The 17181-nt window shown below is 44.9% G+C and overlaps 1 protein-coding gene across 1 annotated transcript in view; it reads left to right on the top strand.

Moving 5' to 3' along the window:
* LOC115153244 (ubiquitin thioesterase Zranb1) overlaps nt 1-17181 on the top strand; it is a 34980-nt gene that overhangs the window by 4466 nt on the left and 13333 nt on the right. Inside the window, exons 2-4 of the mRNA XM_029698484.1 lie at nt 1071-2080; nt 14648-14835; nt 15411-15564. Coding sequence (XP_029554344.1) covers nt 1159-2080; nt 14648-14835; nt 15411-15564 — 1264 coding nt within the window. The 5' untranslated portion in view covers nt 1071-1158. The remainder of the gene's footprint in view (nt 1-1070; nt 2081-14647; nt 14836-15410; nt 15565-17181) is intronic.

Raw genomic sequence — 17181 nt, 5'->3', positions numbered from 1 at the left:
AGGCGCATGCACGCTGACACGGTTGCCAGTTGTACGGTGTTTCCTCAGACACGTTGGTACGGCTGGCAACCAGGTTAAGCGAGCAGTGTGTCAAGAAGCAGTGTGGCTTGGCATGGTCGTGTTTCGGAGGGTGCATGGCTCTCGACCTTCGCCTCTCCCGAGTCTGTACGGGAGTTGCAGCGATGGGACAGGACTGTAACTACCAGTTGGATATCAGGAAATGGTGGAGGAAAAGGGGTAAAAAGTGCCAACAAAAAAGTATGAATAATTAAGAAGAGAGCTACACAAACAAACAAAACTCCATCGGAATTAAAGACTTTGGAGCCTTGAAACTTCCCAGCTGTTTTGGTCCTGTACCTGCCATGCCATACTAGCGTGAAGCAAACCTATGCAAATGCCCAGAAACTGTGTGTCACTGTGTCTTGCATCTCGCTCATTGCAACATCTGCGGTGTTGCTCGTGGCAACATAATTTCGCTGAGTCTACCTTTTTTGAGGTTCATTATTGGCATGAGTTTGAGTGTTGTCTGGTGTTTGGTTTCATCTGTCCTTTGTCAGGTAACACTGCTTTGTAGGGCACATTTGCTCTGTATCTCCGGATGTGTTTACGGTATCAGTTTTAAGGGGCATGGAGGCAGAAGATTGGGTTGCAGCCTGCTGCTCTTGGCTTCTTGCTATGTGGGTTAATCTGCACTGAGCCTCTCAGGCTTTGATTTAACGCACTGAGAATTTGTGCCGGGTCAAGAGCGCACATCTTTGTAGCTGTTTGAGCATGGTTGATGAAATACATGTAGCTTTCTTAGTTTTTGTGTCAGAGTTGCGAGGTCTCTAATATCAGGTCTGTTACTCTGTAATAGATTAGGCATAACTAGCCTAACTGATGTTCTTGTTTTACTTATGAAAACATTTTCTTTCAAACATGACATCCATTTAAAGTCTAAATGTGAATAGTAGGTCTATCTGTGATCTTTATTCTGTGTGTTTCTGCATGTGTCACAGTGCAGTCAGTCTGATGATTTTAAAGGCCAGTATGGCCCCTCACCTTATCCTGTGTTTCTGTTGTTACCCTAGCATCCTGCTTGCCTGTGTGATCTCCTTGAGTGGAGCTGCCAAGCAGAGTCCCTCCCAGCAGCAGCCATCACCCAGCGGTGGAGTGGCGATGACTGAGCTGGGTGCCAAGTGGGCCTGTGAATACTGCACGTTTGAGAACTGGCCCTCTGCCATCAAGTGCACCATGTGCCGTGCCCAGAGGCCCAGCAGGGGTGCCATCATCACCGAGGAGCCCTTCCGGAGCAGCCCTGGCCTGGACGCCAGCCACCAGTGGGAACGTCTGAGTCACATCAACAGCCCACCCCAGGGAGGCTCCAGTCTCCTAATCTGCCCGGACTCCAGTGCCCGCCCTCGTGTCCGCATCACAGACTCCCCCGAGCCCCCCTCCAGCAAATGGTCCTGCCACATGTGCACCTACTTAAACTGGCCCTGTGCCATTCGCTGCACTCAGTGTCTGTGCCAGCGGCATCAGGGACATCAGCAGGAGCAGCCCCACCAGGGGCTGGCGCAGCAGCCACGCATTCCCACCGAGTCACCCCAGACCTCAGGCTCAGGATGCCAACCCGCACCCCCATCCACCCCTACGGACCCCTGCGAGGAGTATAACGACCGCAACCGCCTCAACGCCCAGCACTGGACCTGTGCCGCCTGCACTTATGCAAACTGGCCTAAAGCATGCAAATGTGTGGTGTGTGACCACTCCAGGCACAAGAGCTTGGCAAAACCCATCGAACTGGCCTTGAAGCCCGAGAGCCTACCACCCTCCATACTCAACGAGCAGGACAGTGACAACAGGAGGGGGGGTGTGGGAAAGGGCGGAAGTGGAGTAGTGGGGTGCTGCGGCAGCCAGAGGAGGTCCCCGCCCACCTCCAAGCGGGAGGCGGAGGCTAAAATGGACTTTCAGAGGAACGAGCTGGCATTGGGAGCCGGAATTGGGAGCATAGAGGAGCGGCAGGTGGACTTTAAGAGGCTTAAACAGATGAAGAACAGGATGAGGAGGACTGACTGGTTGTTTCTCAATGCTTGTGCAGGTGAGTCAGTGCGTGAGTGGATGCAAGGAAATCAATGTTATCTCCAACCCTGTTAATTTCTCTGTATTGCCTGCTGTGGAGAATGTTATGCTCATTATGGTTGAGAAATAACTCCCCTGTATTTATGTACTTCTGTTGTGAAATGGGAGTTCTTCATTATACATTTTATGCAGTGAGTTAACAGATTCCCTGCTCATGCTCTGAGAGGAGAGGCTGCAGACTGTGCAAGCTGAGTGGGTGGATGGATGAACAGTTAGGAACTGCTGTGCTGTGTTGACTCAAGCCAGAGGTTGAGTTTCTGTCTGACTACAGTGCAGATGAATGCCAGATGGGTACCATATCAGCTAACCACATAAGATATAGCAATATATCAGGCAGGAACTCAACCATAGTCTATAGGTTCACTATGTTCTTCCAACCCTTACCCTCACCTGACAGATATTCTTGTTTGCTAGACTGAACAGAATGTTTGTCGTTCTGTAAACTAGGGTACCAGTGAGTATTTCCTACACTGGACAACTGGTTACAGCTGTTGATAAATCATTGATGATAATCTGCCAATTTATTTTCATGTCATTACATTAAGATTAAATCTGCTGTTTTAACCCAAGATGGTGCTGACAGACATGGCAGTATTTTTTTTTTTGTGTGTGTTCCCTCTTACATTATTAGCCCAGAACATTTTTTGTGTTATTACATACAGCCGTAAATAACTTTTGGATATCAGAGGGGTGGTAACTCACCAGCATTACGAATTACATTATTGAACTTATCCCAAAACCCATCGAACTGCTCCAAGTCTCCACCGGCGGAGAAGAGGTATTCAGAGTGGACTTCTAGTCCGACTCAGGAGGCGGGCACACCATCCACCGTTTCCGAGTATATTACTTGCCAATGTTCCGTCTCTGGACAATAAAGTAGACGAGCTCAGGGCGAGGATCTCCTTCTAGAGAGACATACTCTGTTTCACATAATGTTTTCACGGAATCCCCGTCCATACAGCCAGCTGGGTTCTCAGTTCATCGTGCGGACAGAAATAAATAACTTTCCGTGAAGAAGAAAGGCAGGGGTGTATGCTTCATGATTAACTACTCATGGTGTGATTGTGTAAACATACAGAAACTCAAGTCCTTTTGTTCATCCGACCTAGAATACCGCACAATCAAATGCTGATCGTATTACCTCCCAAGATATTTCTGTTTTCGTTATAGCTGTGTACAGCCGTGTATATTCCCCCTCAAGCCGATACCACGAGGGCCTCAAAGAACTACACAGGACTTTATGCAAACTGGAAACCACATATCTTTTGGCCGCATTTATTGTTGCTGGGGATTTTAACAAAGCAAATTTGAGGAAAAGGCTACCGAAGTTCTATCAGCACATTGACTGTAGTACTCGCTCAGGAAAAACACTAGATCACTGCTTCTCGTCTTTTCGAGATGCCTACAAGGCCCTCCCCCACCCTCCCTTTTGCAAATAAGATCACAACTCCATTTTTCTTCTCCCTTCCTATAGGCAGAAACTCAATAGGAAGTACCCGTGCTAAGGTCTATTCAACACTGGTCTGACCAATCAGAATCCATGCTTCAAGATTGTTTTGATCACGTGAACTGGGATATGTTCCAGGTAGCCTTTGAGAATAACATTGACGCTTATAAGGGATGTCTTTCCCATGGTGACTATATAAAAAGCTACCCAAACTAGAAACCATGGATAGATGGCAGCATTCACGCAAAACAGAAAGCGCAAACCACTGCATTTAACCATGACAAGGTCACTGGGAATATGGTCAAATACAAACAGTGTAGTTATTCCCTTCGTAAGGCAAACAGGCAAAATGTCAGTATAGATGCAAAGTGGAGTCGCAATTCAAATGGCTCTGACACGAGACGTATGTGGCAGGATCTACAAACAGTCACAGATTACAAAGGGAAAACACGCCACACCGCGGACACTGACGTCTGGCTCCCAGCCAAGTTAAACACCTTCTTAGCCCGCTTTGAGGATAACACAGTGCCACCGACGCGGCCCGCTCCCAAGGACTGTGGGCTCTCATTCTCTGTGGCCGAATGTGAGTAGGAAGTTTTAAGCATGTTAACCCTTGCAATGCTGCTGGCCCAGACGGCATCCTAGCCGCGTCCTCGGAGCATGCGCAGACCAGTTGGTTGGAGTGTTTACGGACATATTCAATCTCTCCCTATCCCAGTCTGCTGTCCCCACTTGCTTCAAGATGTCCACCGTTGTTCCTGTACCCAAGAAAGCAAAGGTAACTGAGCTAAATGACTACTGCTCTGTAGCACTCACTTCTGTCATCATGAAGTGCTTTGTGAGGCTAGTTAAGGATCATATCACCTCTACCTTAACTGACATACAAGACCCACTTCAATTTTCTTACTTCCCAATAGATCCACAGACAATGCAATCGCCATTGCACTGCACACAGCCCTATCCCATCTGGACAAGAGGAATGCCTACGTCAGAATGTTGTTCATTGAGTATAGCTCAGCCTTCAACACCATAGTAACCTCAAGCTCATTAAGTTTGGGGCCCTGGATCTGAACCCCGCCCTGTGCAACTGGGTCCTGGACTTCCTGATGGGCCTCCCTCAGATGGTGAAGGTAGGAAACAACACTTCCACTTTGCTGATCCTCAACACAGGGGCCCCAGAAATGTGCGTGCTCAGCCCCCTCCTGTTCACCCATGACTACATGACCACGTACGCCTCCAACTCAATCATCAAGTTTGCAGACGACACTACAGTAGTAGGCCTGATTTCCAACAATGATGAGACAGCCTACAGGGAGGAGGTGAGGGCTCTGGCTGAGAGGTGCCAAGAAAACCTCTCCCTCAACATCAACAAAACAAAGGAGCTGATCGTGGACTTCAGGAAACAGCAGAGGGAGCACGCCCCTATCCACATCGACGAGACCACGGTGAAGGTGGATAGCTTCATGTTCCTTGGTGTTCACAGCACTGACAATCTCAAATGGTCCACCCACACAGACAGTTTGGTGAAGAAGGCACAACGGTGTCTATTCAACCTTTTTTAGGAGGCTGAAGAAATTCAGCTTGGCCCCTAAGACCCTCACAAACTTTTACAGATGCATAATTAAGAGCATCCTGTCGAGCTGTATCACCGCCTAGTACGGCAACTGCACCGCCCACAACCGCAGGGCTCTCCAGAGGGTGGTACGGTCTGCCCAACACATCAGCGGGGGCACACTGCCTACAGTACCCAATGTCATGAGAAGGCCAAGAAGATCCTCAAGGGCCTCAGCCACCCGAACCACGGCCTGTTCACCCCGCTGCCATCCAGAAGCGAGGACAGTACAGGTGCATCAAAGCTGGTACCGAGAGACTGAAAAACTGCTTTACTCATCTCATATGTATATACTTTATTATATTCTACTGTATTTCGTCAATGCCACTCCGACATTGCTCGTCCTAATAATTATATATTTCTTAATTCCATTCTTTTACTTTTTAGATTTGCGTATTGTTGTGAATTCTTAGATACTACTGCACTGTTGGAGCTATGAACACAAGTATTTCGCTACACCTGCAATAACACCTGCTAAATATGTGACCAATAAAATTTACATTTTAACTCTTGTTTAATTATTTCTCATGGTTTGTGATTTGACAGATTTGTCAAATCATGTGATAAATATAAGGACATAAAGGTTAAAAGTTATGACAGTGTACCGTAAATTCCGGACTATAAGCCGCAACTTTTTTCCCACGCTTTGAACCCCGCAGCTTAAACAATTACGCGGCTAATATATGGATTTTTCCCGCTTTCAATTTTTTTTCTTCCAAAAAAACACATTCTGTGACGTGCTCAGTTTTTTTGGCGGCATGAAGCTTTCATTAGACCAATGAAATTGCCGACCGGGTTAAGGTCAAACAACTTTTTTGTTTACTGTTTAGATTAAATCGAGCGCTCTCAAACTTCCCATCATTCTGATTACGGTAGTCATTTTGTCACCCTCATCATGGCAAAGACACGGAGAAATGCATATGATGCAGCTTTCAAGTTGAAGGCGATTGATCTGGCTGTTGGAAAAGGAAATAGAGCTGCTGCACGGGAGCTTGGTCTTAATGAGTCGATGATAAGACGTTGGAAACAGCAGCGTGAGGAATTGACTCAGTGCAAAAAGACAACTAAAGCTTACTGCAAATGTTTTATTTTTTTGTTACAAGCCGTGTTTCGTTAAAGCCTGTGTGAAGTTCATTCGTTTCAATGTACCGGTAGGCACCTGCGGCTTATAGACATGTGCGGCTTATTTATGTTCAAAAAAAATATATATATATATATTTTTTTTTTTTAATTCGGTGGGTGCGGCTTATATTCAGGTGCGCTTAATAGTCCGGAAATTACGGTAAGTTGTTGTTTATGTCGTATATTAATCAGTTAAATTAGACATTGAACTTGAACCCTGTGACAATCCTGGCTCTAGCTGTTGGACAGTTAAAAAATTATATGGAAATTTCAGAAATGTAGTGTAACATTTAGTTTGTTATGTGGTGAACACAGTTTTCATGGGCACACAAATCCCCCAAAATCTATGCAATTGCAAAATCAAATTCTTCTAACCAGAAAGGTTCTTCTTCAATAATTATGCATAATACTTGTTGGATGCACATTTGGGTTCGTGCTGTTTAATAACGCCGTGATATTTTCACACCATCTGATCCAGGAAGGAGTTTTCTGAATGACAGGCAAGTGACGAACAGCTGTTGTGATAGCGCATGTGATGCAACAACAGCCCAAGTGCTGGAAAAAAAGGTGTTTGCGAGGAATGTCCCAAATATTTTGGTGTCTCATTCGTTACACCGGTGAAGACATTTGTGCCTGGATTCACATCGGATCTAATATCTCTAGGGAATTGATGTTGATCATCGGTTCTCTGCTTGATTTACAGCAGGTTCTCATTAGAATTAACAGAGAAAGCATCAAGGTAATGAGTTCATGTTTTTGTGCCGCAGATTGGACCTGAAACGTTTGACCCAAGTAAAACAATTTAAAGGCAATGCTACCAAATACTAATTGAGTGTATGTAAACTTCTGACCCACTGGGAATGTGATGAAAGAAATAAAAGCTGAATAAATCTTTCTCTCTACTATTATTCTGACATTTCACATTCTTAAAATAAAGTGGTGATCTTAACTGACCTAAGACAGGGAATTTTTACTAGGATTAAATGTCAGCAATTGTGAAAAACGGAGTTTAATTGTATTTGGTTAAGGTGTATGTAAACTTCTGACTTCAACTGTGTGTATATATAGTTAGTGTGTGCATCAATATATTGTATGGATATGTGTGTGTGTGTGTGTGTGTGTGTGTGTGTGTGTGTGTGTGTGTGTGTGTGTGTGTGTGTATATCAATATATTGTATGGATATGTGTGTGTGTATCAATATATTGTATGGATATATGTATGTGTGTGTATTTCACCCCACCCAGTATTGTAATCAAAACTTACCAGAAAGCATGTAGTCCTTTGCTCAGACAGTGTAGTAGTGTGGGCTCAATAGCATCTCATTAGTATGCAAGATCTTGGGAGTGCACAGTACATGTGATTGAAGAATTTACTGTGCATGCAGAGGGTTGCAATTCCATTGAATTGATGATAGTTTAACCAAAATATGCCATAAGACCTAGAATAAGCTAACTTTTTTTGATGAATTTAAGAAAAGCCCTGGAATTTGGGGAATTTAACTTCCCATGGAAGATTTCCTGAAAGTTTCTGACCATTTGCAACCCTAGTGAAGAGGATACTCTACTTTCCCTTTCAGAGAGTTTCCCTTGAAGCTTTGAATCAAGGGCTGGTCCAGTCAGCGGCACTGCACCTGGAGTTAATGGTGACTGAGTGGATTCCACTCCTGCTTGACTACATGGCAAAGAGGATTCCATTGGTTAGCTAGCCTCTCTTCTGTTTTTAGTAGAGTTGCCCCTCCCAGTCAGTTTGTCCACTGATGCAAAGGACTCCCCATAGCAAAGACAGTTCTCCCCATTGTATGAGGGGACTCCACTTAATACTGTGGATGGGAGCCCAGGGGATCTCTCATTGTCAACACATGTACACACACACACACCCTGCCCTTCAGTCCCAGGGGCTGGTAAACAGTGGGCCCAGCGTGCGGGGCTAGGCAGCCTGGCAGCACCTGCTCTAAAAATACCTGACTGGTGCACAAGTCAAAAATATACATCGAAGAGGACGTTCAACCTGCTGTTTGCATGACAGGAGTCCTGTTACGTAGTGTCTGCTGGTTTAGCGTTACATGTAATTTGTGTACATGTTTAGGCTACTTGTTTTAAACAAGCATGTCATCTGGACTTAATGAATCACATTTGAGCCTACATTAGCTTCACAATGATCCTTATTGGAAACTGCAAGTGCCACTTTCCTCAGTAAAATCTGTCATAATTACACAGGCTAAGCTTTTGAATGTTTGTTTTAAAACAAAGCTAAATCTGTAACGTGGTGGGATGAACAATGCATTGTGAGAAGTACCCTGTATAAAAATTGCGTATCCAGAAACAGTTTTAGTCATGTTGCTATGATGCATTCCAAGCCTTTACTCTCCAGAAGCTAGCGATTGAGGATGTTTGCTCCACTGTAGGACAAGATGCCTGTTTGTATTAAGGGCAGTCTGCTTGACTGAGGGTATCTTTGTCTGCTTTACAGCCCACTGGCTTGTGCCACAGCAGGTTTATTATTGGACTTTCTCATTTTATTATAGAGACTCTTCATTGCCTGAACACAGCATGCAGGCTTCAAGTGGTCCCTATGCTTCAGGAAGCTTTCGCTGATGACCTGTCTTAGTGTGTGTGTGTGTGTGTGTGTGTGTCTGCTTGCCAGTTTTACATCTGAATGAATCAGTAAAAGGAGTGACTGCACAGAGGCTACGATACTAGTCTTGTTTGTGTGAGTGGGTAGATCTATTGGTACCAAGAAGACAAAAACCCATAGACACGTCAGCCCAGAAGGACTGGAATTGAATACACCTGGGCATAGCTAGCACATCAACTAGGCTACATGACTTGCCTGCAAAGCTGCAACACAACCTGAAACATGAAATGTGATATAATTGGTGAAATGATTGAACAGGAATTGGTACTGTGGGATGAACCTGTTTGGATAAACCCACTCTATGCAATCTATAGATCAGGTCATCTATTTTCTTTGGTAGCTATCATGAGTAGTCCGAGCTCTGAATCACACACTACCTAGCCTAGGCTATGTCATGCATACTATCAGTAGGTTAATTTAGCCATGAAGCCATTGTGGAAAGAAGTTGTAAACGGGCACAAAGTGTGCTGTAGATGGCATGTTGCCCCCTATTCTGAAGTGCTAACCTATGTGTCACTGGTTGTCAGAGGCTACTGTTGTGGCAGACGACCTGTGAAGTTGTGCCGATGCTGCCAGTTAAAAATCTGTCAAAACAATTGGGAGCTACAGTAACACACTGTTCATCTAGCCCTCTGTCTACACTTCTTCCTTGACAGACCATTGAAGGCCCTGGGTTTCTGCTGCCCTGAGATCAATTAGACTCCTATTTATGCAGGCTCATAGCCAGCCTTTAGTTAATCAATTGATTTGGTGTTACCGTAAGGGGAAATTCAATCAAATTTGTTTTTTTCGTAAAAAAGTGTCTCCTGACTCTGTCAATTGGAGATCTGGACAAACAGGCGAGAGAAAAGGAGAGGACTGGAGAAAATAAAGGAAAGTGGTAGGTCTAGATGCTATGTGCCAGGTGAATTAATTTAATTACAATTATTAATTTTTTGCATACATAACTCAATGCGGTAATGAGAATATTGTTGGAGTTTATCTTATGAATGTTTAGTGTAGGCCTACTGATCTGCACCTACATGTACCTAGTTTGCTGACGCTAATTTACAATGGTCCTCTGTAGCTCAGTTGGTAGGACATGGGGCTTGCAAGTCCAGGATTATGGGTTCAATTCCCAGGCGCCACCCATAAGTAAAAATGTATGCTTGCATGACTAAGTTGCTTTGGATAAAAGGGTGTGCTAAATTGCATATCAATATCATATCAACAGTGTTATAGATATAAGTTGATTTAAATATACCCTTTTTATGTGGACATTTTCTGTGGGGGGAAATGAGCACTTTCATGAATTTTGTCTGGATTATTTTTCAAAGTTCTTCACCCTTACAAAAAGAGTTGCTCTATATTTGGATCCATTTCCTTCCTAATGTGTTGTGTATGTGTTGTAAATGATGTGAGTGCAGTTCTGACTGTGCAGGCCGGCCGGCTGGCAGGCACACCCACAATAATGGACTGCTGTGAGAAGTGGTTGTGGTCTTGTCTCTCACATTCCTGTCTGAGCTCTCTCTCCCTCCCTCTCTATTACTCTCTGGCAAGCTCCTAACAACACAGTTTGTCCTCCCACTCCCTCTCTTCCTACGCACACTTTCTCTTAGTTACTTTCTAAAACACACACGTGTGTGTGTGAGATACACGTGTGTGTGTAGATATATAACACTATTCACATTTTATTTGTCACATACACTTGTTTAGCAGATGTTATTGCGGGTGTAGCGAAATGCTTGTGCTTCTAGTTCCAGCAGTGCAGCAATATCTTCTAAGTAAAATCTAACAATTTCACAACAAATACTTAATACACACACATCTAAAGGAATGGAATTAAGAATATATAAATATATGGACGAGCAATGTCAGAGCGACATAGACTAAGATAAACTGTATATACATATGAGATGAGTAATGCAAGATATATAAACATTATTAAAGTGACTAGTGTTCCATTTATTATAGTGGCCAATGATATCAAGTCTGTATGTAGGTAGCAGCCTCTCTTTGCTAGTGATGGCTATTTAACAGTCTGATGGCCTTGAGATAGAAGTTGTTTTTCAGTCTCTCGGTCCCAGCTTTGATGCAACTGTACTGACCTTGACTTCTGGATGATAGGGGTCGAACAGGCAGCGGCTCGGGTGGTTGTTGTCCTTGATGATCTTTTTGGCCTTCCTGTGACATCGGGTGGTGTAGGTGTCCTGGAGAGCAGGTAGTTTGCCCCTGGTGATGCGTTGTGCAGACCGTACCACCCTCTGGAGAACCCTGCGGTTGTGCTGTACCAGATGGTGATACAGTCCGACAGGATGCTCTCGATTGTGCATCTATAAAAGTTTGAGGGTTTTCGGTGACAAGCCAAATTTCTTCAGCCTCCTGAGGTTGAAGAGGCGCTGTTTCGCCATCTTCACCACACTTTCTTTGTGGGTGGACCATTTCAGTTTGTCATTGATTTATGTACACAGGAACTTAACTTTCCACCTTCTCCACAGCTGTCCCATCGATGTGGATAGGGGGTGCTCCCTCTGCTGTTTTCCTGAAGTCCACGATCATCTCCTTTTGTTTTTGTTGACGTTGAGTATTTTCCTGACACCACACTCCCAGAGCCCTCACCCCCTCCCTGTAGGCTACATCGTTGTTGTTGGTAATCAAGCCTACTACTGTAGTTTCGTCTGCAAACTTGATGATTTTGAGTTGGAGGCGTGCATGGCCACACAGTCATGGGTGAACAGGGAGTACAGGAGGGGACTGAGCACGCACCCTTGTGTTGAGGATCAGCGAAGTGGAGGTGTTGTATCCTACCTTCACCACCTGGGGGGCGGCCCGTCAGGAAGTCCAGGACCCAATTGCACAGGGCAGGGTTCAGACCCAGGGCCTCGAGCTTAATGATGAGCTTGGATGGTACATTGACTATAACTCAGCCTTCAACAGCATAGAACAGTATTCTTACCTCGGTATTCCTCTTATCCAGATGGGATAGGGCAGTGTGCAATGTGATGGCAATTGCACCGTCTGTGGACCTATTGGGGCGGTAGGCAAATTGAAGTGGGCCTAGAGTGACAGGTAAGGTGGAGGTGATTTGATCCTTGACTAGTCTCTCAAAGCACTTGATGACAGAAGTGAGTGCTAAGGTGCGATAGTCATTTAGTTCATTTGCATTCATGGGTACAGGAACAATGGTAGCCATCTTGAAGCATGTGGGGACAGCAGACTGGGATAGGGAGAGATTGAATATGTTTGTAAACACTCCGGCCAGCTGGTCTGCGCATGCTCTGAGGACGCGGCTAGGGATGCCATCTGGGCCGGCAGCCTTGTGAGGGTTAACGCGTTTAAATGTCTTACTCACGTCGGCCATGGAGGAGGAGAGCCCGCAGTCCTTGGTAGCTGGCCGCATCGGTGGCCTTAAAGCGGGCAAAGAACGTGTTTAGCTTGTCCAGAGGCAAGACGTCGGTGTCCGCAACGTAGCTGTTTTTTCTTTTGTAGTCCATGATTGTCTGTAGACCCTGCCACATACGTCTCTTGTCTGAGCCATTGAATTGTGACTCCTTTGTTTCTATACTGATGTTTTGCCTGTTTGATTGCCTTGCGGAGGCAATGACTGCTCTGTTTGATTCTGACATGTTCCCAGTCACCTTTCCATGGTTAAATGCAGTGGTTCCCACTTTCAGTTTTGCGCGAATGCTGCCATCTTCCACTGTTTCTGGTTAGGGTAGGTTTTAATAGTCAGTGGGTACAACCTCTCCTATACACTTCTTGATACTGAGTAACCGTCTGTGTACACGTAAGTATTATTCTCCAAAGCTACCCGGAACATATCCCAGTCCGCGTGCTCAAAACAATCTTGAAGCGTGGATTCCGATTGGTCAGACCAGCGTTGAATAGTCCTTAGCACGGGTACTTCCTGTTTTAGTTTCTACCTATAGGAAGGGAAGAGCAAAATGGAGTCGTGGTCAGATTTGCCGAAAGGAGGGCAGGGGAGGGCCTTGTATGCATCCTGGAAGTTGGAATAACAATGGTCGAGTATTTTTCCAGCGCGAGTGCTACAGTCGATTTGCTGATAGAATTTAGGAAGCCTTTTCCTCATTTGCTTTGTTAAAATCCCCCGCTACAATAAATGCAGCCTCAGGATATGTGATTTCCAGTTTGCATAAAGTCCAAGTTCCTTGAGGGCCGTCCTGGTATCGGCTTGAGGGGAGATATACACGGCTGTGACAATAACCAAAAATAATTCTCTTGGAGATAATACGGTCGGCATTTGATTGAAGCATTCTAGGTCCGGTGAACAAAAGGACTTGAGTTTCTGAATGTTAGCACAATCACACAATGAGTTGTTAATGTTGAAACATACACCCCGCCCTTCTTCTTCCCGGAGAGATGTTTATTCCTGTCGGTGCGATGTAATGAGAATCCAGATGGCTGGACCAACTCTGACAGTATATCCCGAGAGAACCATTTCCGTGAAACAGAGTATGTTGTCTCTCTGGAAAAAAAACCTTACCCTGATCTCATCAACCTTGTTATCCAGGGCCTGAAATATTAACGAGTAATATGCTTGGAAGCGGTGGGTGGTGTGCGCACCTCCTGAGTCTGACTAGAAGACTGCTCCGACTTCCTCTTCTCCGCTGGCGTTTTTTTGGGGTCAGCCTCTGGAATCAGTTCAATTGCCCTGGGTGGCGCGAACAAAGGATCCGCTTCGGGAAAGTCGTGTTCTTTGTTGTAATGCTGGTGAGTTACCGCCGCTCTGATACCAAATAGCTCTTCCCGGCTGTGTGTAATAACACATACAATATAAGAAATAATACCAAAAATAAATACAAATACTGCCAAGTATTACTAGAAGCGAAGCAGCCCTCTCTGTCGGTGCCATCTTTTTGATCACTCACACTGATTACCCTTTTGAGTGTAGAACAATAGTTAGTCAGGGTGTAATGTTGTTGTGTAATGTGCCAGAGACTGCTGCATGGGTATTTCAGAAATCTGAACAAAAATGATGAGGCTGGTAGGCGCACTGGAAATGTTCTAATTTTAACTTCCCCCACACTTTTTATAATGCTGTTCTTTTTCAAATGGTGGTTTTGTTTCAGTACTGTAGTAGTAAATCTACCCTGGTGCCTATGTGGTTTTGGCAAGGAATAGCCTACAAATGATTGGGATGGTAAACGCAAAGACTTTCCACCATGACTAATATACAGATACACTGAGTGTCCAAACATTAGGAACACCTTCTCTTTCTATGGCAGACTGACCAGGTGAATCCAGGTGAAAGCTATGATCCCTTTTTTAAATCCACTTCTGTAAGTGTAGATGAAGGGGAGGATACCGGTTAAATAAGGATTTTAAGCCTTGAGACATGCATGTGTGCTATTGAGAGGGTGAATGGGCAAGATAACAGATTGAAGCGCCTTTGAACAGGGTATGGTAGTAGATGCCAGGAGCACCGGTTTGAGTGTCAAGAACTGCAGTGCTGCTGGGTTTCCCGTGTGTATCAAGAATTGTCCACCACCCAAAGGACATCCATCCAACTTGACACAACTGTGAGAACATAGGCCAGCATCCCTTATAAAGTCCATGCCCCAACGAATTGAGGCTGCTCTGAGGGCAAAAGGGGTGGAACTCAATATTAGGAAGGTGTTCCTAATGTTTTGTAAACTGTACATTGAGTTTATGTAGTGTGTGTGGCTTGTGTTTTTCACTGCTCACTAATTTCCCCCACTCTTTTTCTGCAGGTGTGGTAGAGGGGGACCTGGCTGCAGTAGAGGTCTATAAATCATCAGGGGGGGACATCGCCAGGCAGCTGACGTCCGATGAGGTGCGCCTTCTCAACCGGCCCTCGGCCTTTGACGACGGCTTCACCCTGGTCCACCTGGCAATCCGCTTCCAGAGGAAGAACATGCTGGCCGTGCTCCTCACTGAGGTCAGGACGACATTCAGGCCCTGCCAATGTATTAGCTGTAATGGTACAGGTCAAAGACTTCATTTATTCAGCTGTACCAGTTAGTGTAGATTAAATGTGCTGGTAAATAGTCACTTCATCTCCAGGTTGAGTTAGTTTCTACATGTCAATGTTTTGAAGATCCAGCTGATGAATAGCTCTATCTACTGGGAGAGGACACAGTGGATGGGATGTGTTGTATTGAGCTATGGTGTGTGGCAGATCAATGGGTGTGTAAACATGATCCCAGATTATCCCACTGCTGACTGGAAGCGCGCGTGTGTGTGTGTGTGTGTGTGAACCCTGGAAGGACTGGCAGGATTATGTCCGCTAAGGAAGGACAGAGCATGGTCTACCTGGGGCCTGATCAGAAGGGTGCGGTGTTACCGAACGTTCAGATAGATTGTGTTAAACAGATATGATTGAGTCAGGGATTCTACTCATTACATTTCTCCCTGGAACGCTCTGAATGTTTCACCTGGGTTTCATGCTCCCTAGGTTATATTTGCAGTAGGAGACATTTTATCATTCCTGTGTCACATTCTCTCTGTGTCTAGGTGTCCCAGCAGGCAGCTAAGTGTATTCCAGCCATGGTGTGCCCTGAGCTGACGGAGCAGATCCGTCGGGAGGTGGCTGCCTCCCTGCACCAGCGCAAGGGAGACTTCACCTGCTACTTCCTCACTGACCTGGTCACCTTCACCCTGCCAGCAGGTCAGCCTCCCACTGACCTATTATATACTACTGCAGTAGTTTTATTTAGCCTAGTTGCTGTGTATAGTTGTGGCGTCCTGTTTTTCTGCTCTTCTACAATAAAGCTTCATGTCTTAGGCCTGTATGATGGTAGAATGCATGCTTTGCGTTAGGGAATTGTATAGTTGTTTCCAACTACTCTTGAGAAAAATAATTTCCCTAGCACCATCTTACGGTATTGTCGGATGAACTGGCCATCTGCTCATTTCCCAAATCAGGGCTCCAGAATGTGACGATTTGGTCGCGTTTTGCCACTCTTTGACTTGGCTGTGCGAGTAAAATATTGAAATGCTTGCATCTGCGAGCTGGAAATTCTAGCTGGTCACTTCAGTCAACATTTTCTGTTTTTTGGGAGGCTACAATTATGATTTGGTGAAACACAAGGCTCCAGACTGCAACCATTTAGTCACATTTTGCAACCCTTTGACTTGACTGTGCGAGTGAAAATGAATTAGATGCACCGATGTGCGCTGCACATTCAACTTGGTCACCTCACTCCAATTATACTATAATTTTTTTTAGGAGGATAAAACCATGATTTGGTCAAACAGTGTGCATTATCCTCATGATTCCGGTAATGAAAGTGTCTGTCTGCCCTGTGCCTGTTCCGCTGGCGGAAGCCACTGTCTGACTTGCCTAGTTTAAAATAAAAGAAGAAAAAAGATTGCTCCTTTTTTCTATTGTGTGACGCCTCTGCTAAACTTTTGTGTGACCTAATCATATGCTGGTGCCACCAACTTAAAAACCAGGGGGGAAAGTTATTCTGGAGCCCTGCAAAGCAAAGTAGTATTTTCATATGTACGGAGTTTTTGGTAGTGTACGCAAGGTTGAAAGTACAGTATTTTAGTTGAATTCCTACTTGAGAAATACGCTACATTGTGGTTAAAGACGAGAGCTGCAGGGCTGGTAAGCAGTGATGTCTGGTATGCAGAGTATTTGGGGAGCATGCAGATGCATTGGCTGTTTTGTTCTGTTACACAACGTCAATGCATTCATTTATTGAGCTGAAGAATAGCCACTACTGTTGTCAAGGGCTCCAAGCGCACACACAGTAGCCCTATAGCTTTATTGTGGAAATAAAAATACACACAAACAAAACATGGTTTGACATTGGAAAATACTGTCAAATGTGGTGTCTGTAGTTTGCAGAGATGTCAGTTTGTAGAGTTAGTCAAATCAAATGTTATTTGTCATGTGCCGAATACAACAGGTGTAGACCTTACAGTGAAATGCTTACTTACAAGCCCTAAACCTGTTATGGCTAGGGGGCAGTATTTTCACGTCCGGATAAAAAACGTACCCGATTTAATCTGATTATTACTCCTGCCCAGAAACTAGAATATGCATATAATTATGTGAGTATAACAGAACTCATACGACAGGCAAAAACCTGAGAAGATTCCAAACAGGAAGTACCCTCTCTGACCATTCCTTGAGCTTCTTGGCTCTGTTTAAAGAACATTTAGGATCTTTGCTGTAACGTGACACTTCCTACGGCTCCCATAGCCTCTCAGAACCCGGGAAAAAGCTGAATGATGTAATTCCAGCCGCTGGCTGAAAAACTTTAGCGCGTTTGGA

This window comes from Salmo trutta, chromosome 18, assembly GCF_901001165.1.
Source record: "Salmo trutta chromosome 18, fSalTru1.1, whole genome shotgun sequence".
NCBI classification, from domain to species: domain Eukaryota; kingdom Metazoa; phylum Chordata; class Actinopteri; order Salmoniformes; family Salmonidae; genus Salmo; species Salmo trutta.
This window is presented reverse-complemented; position numbering and strand designations above follow the sequence as displayed.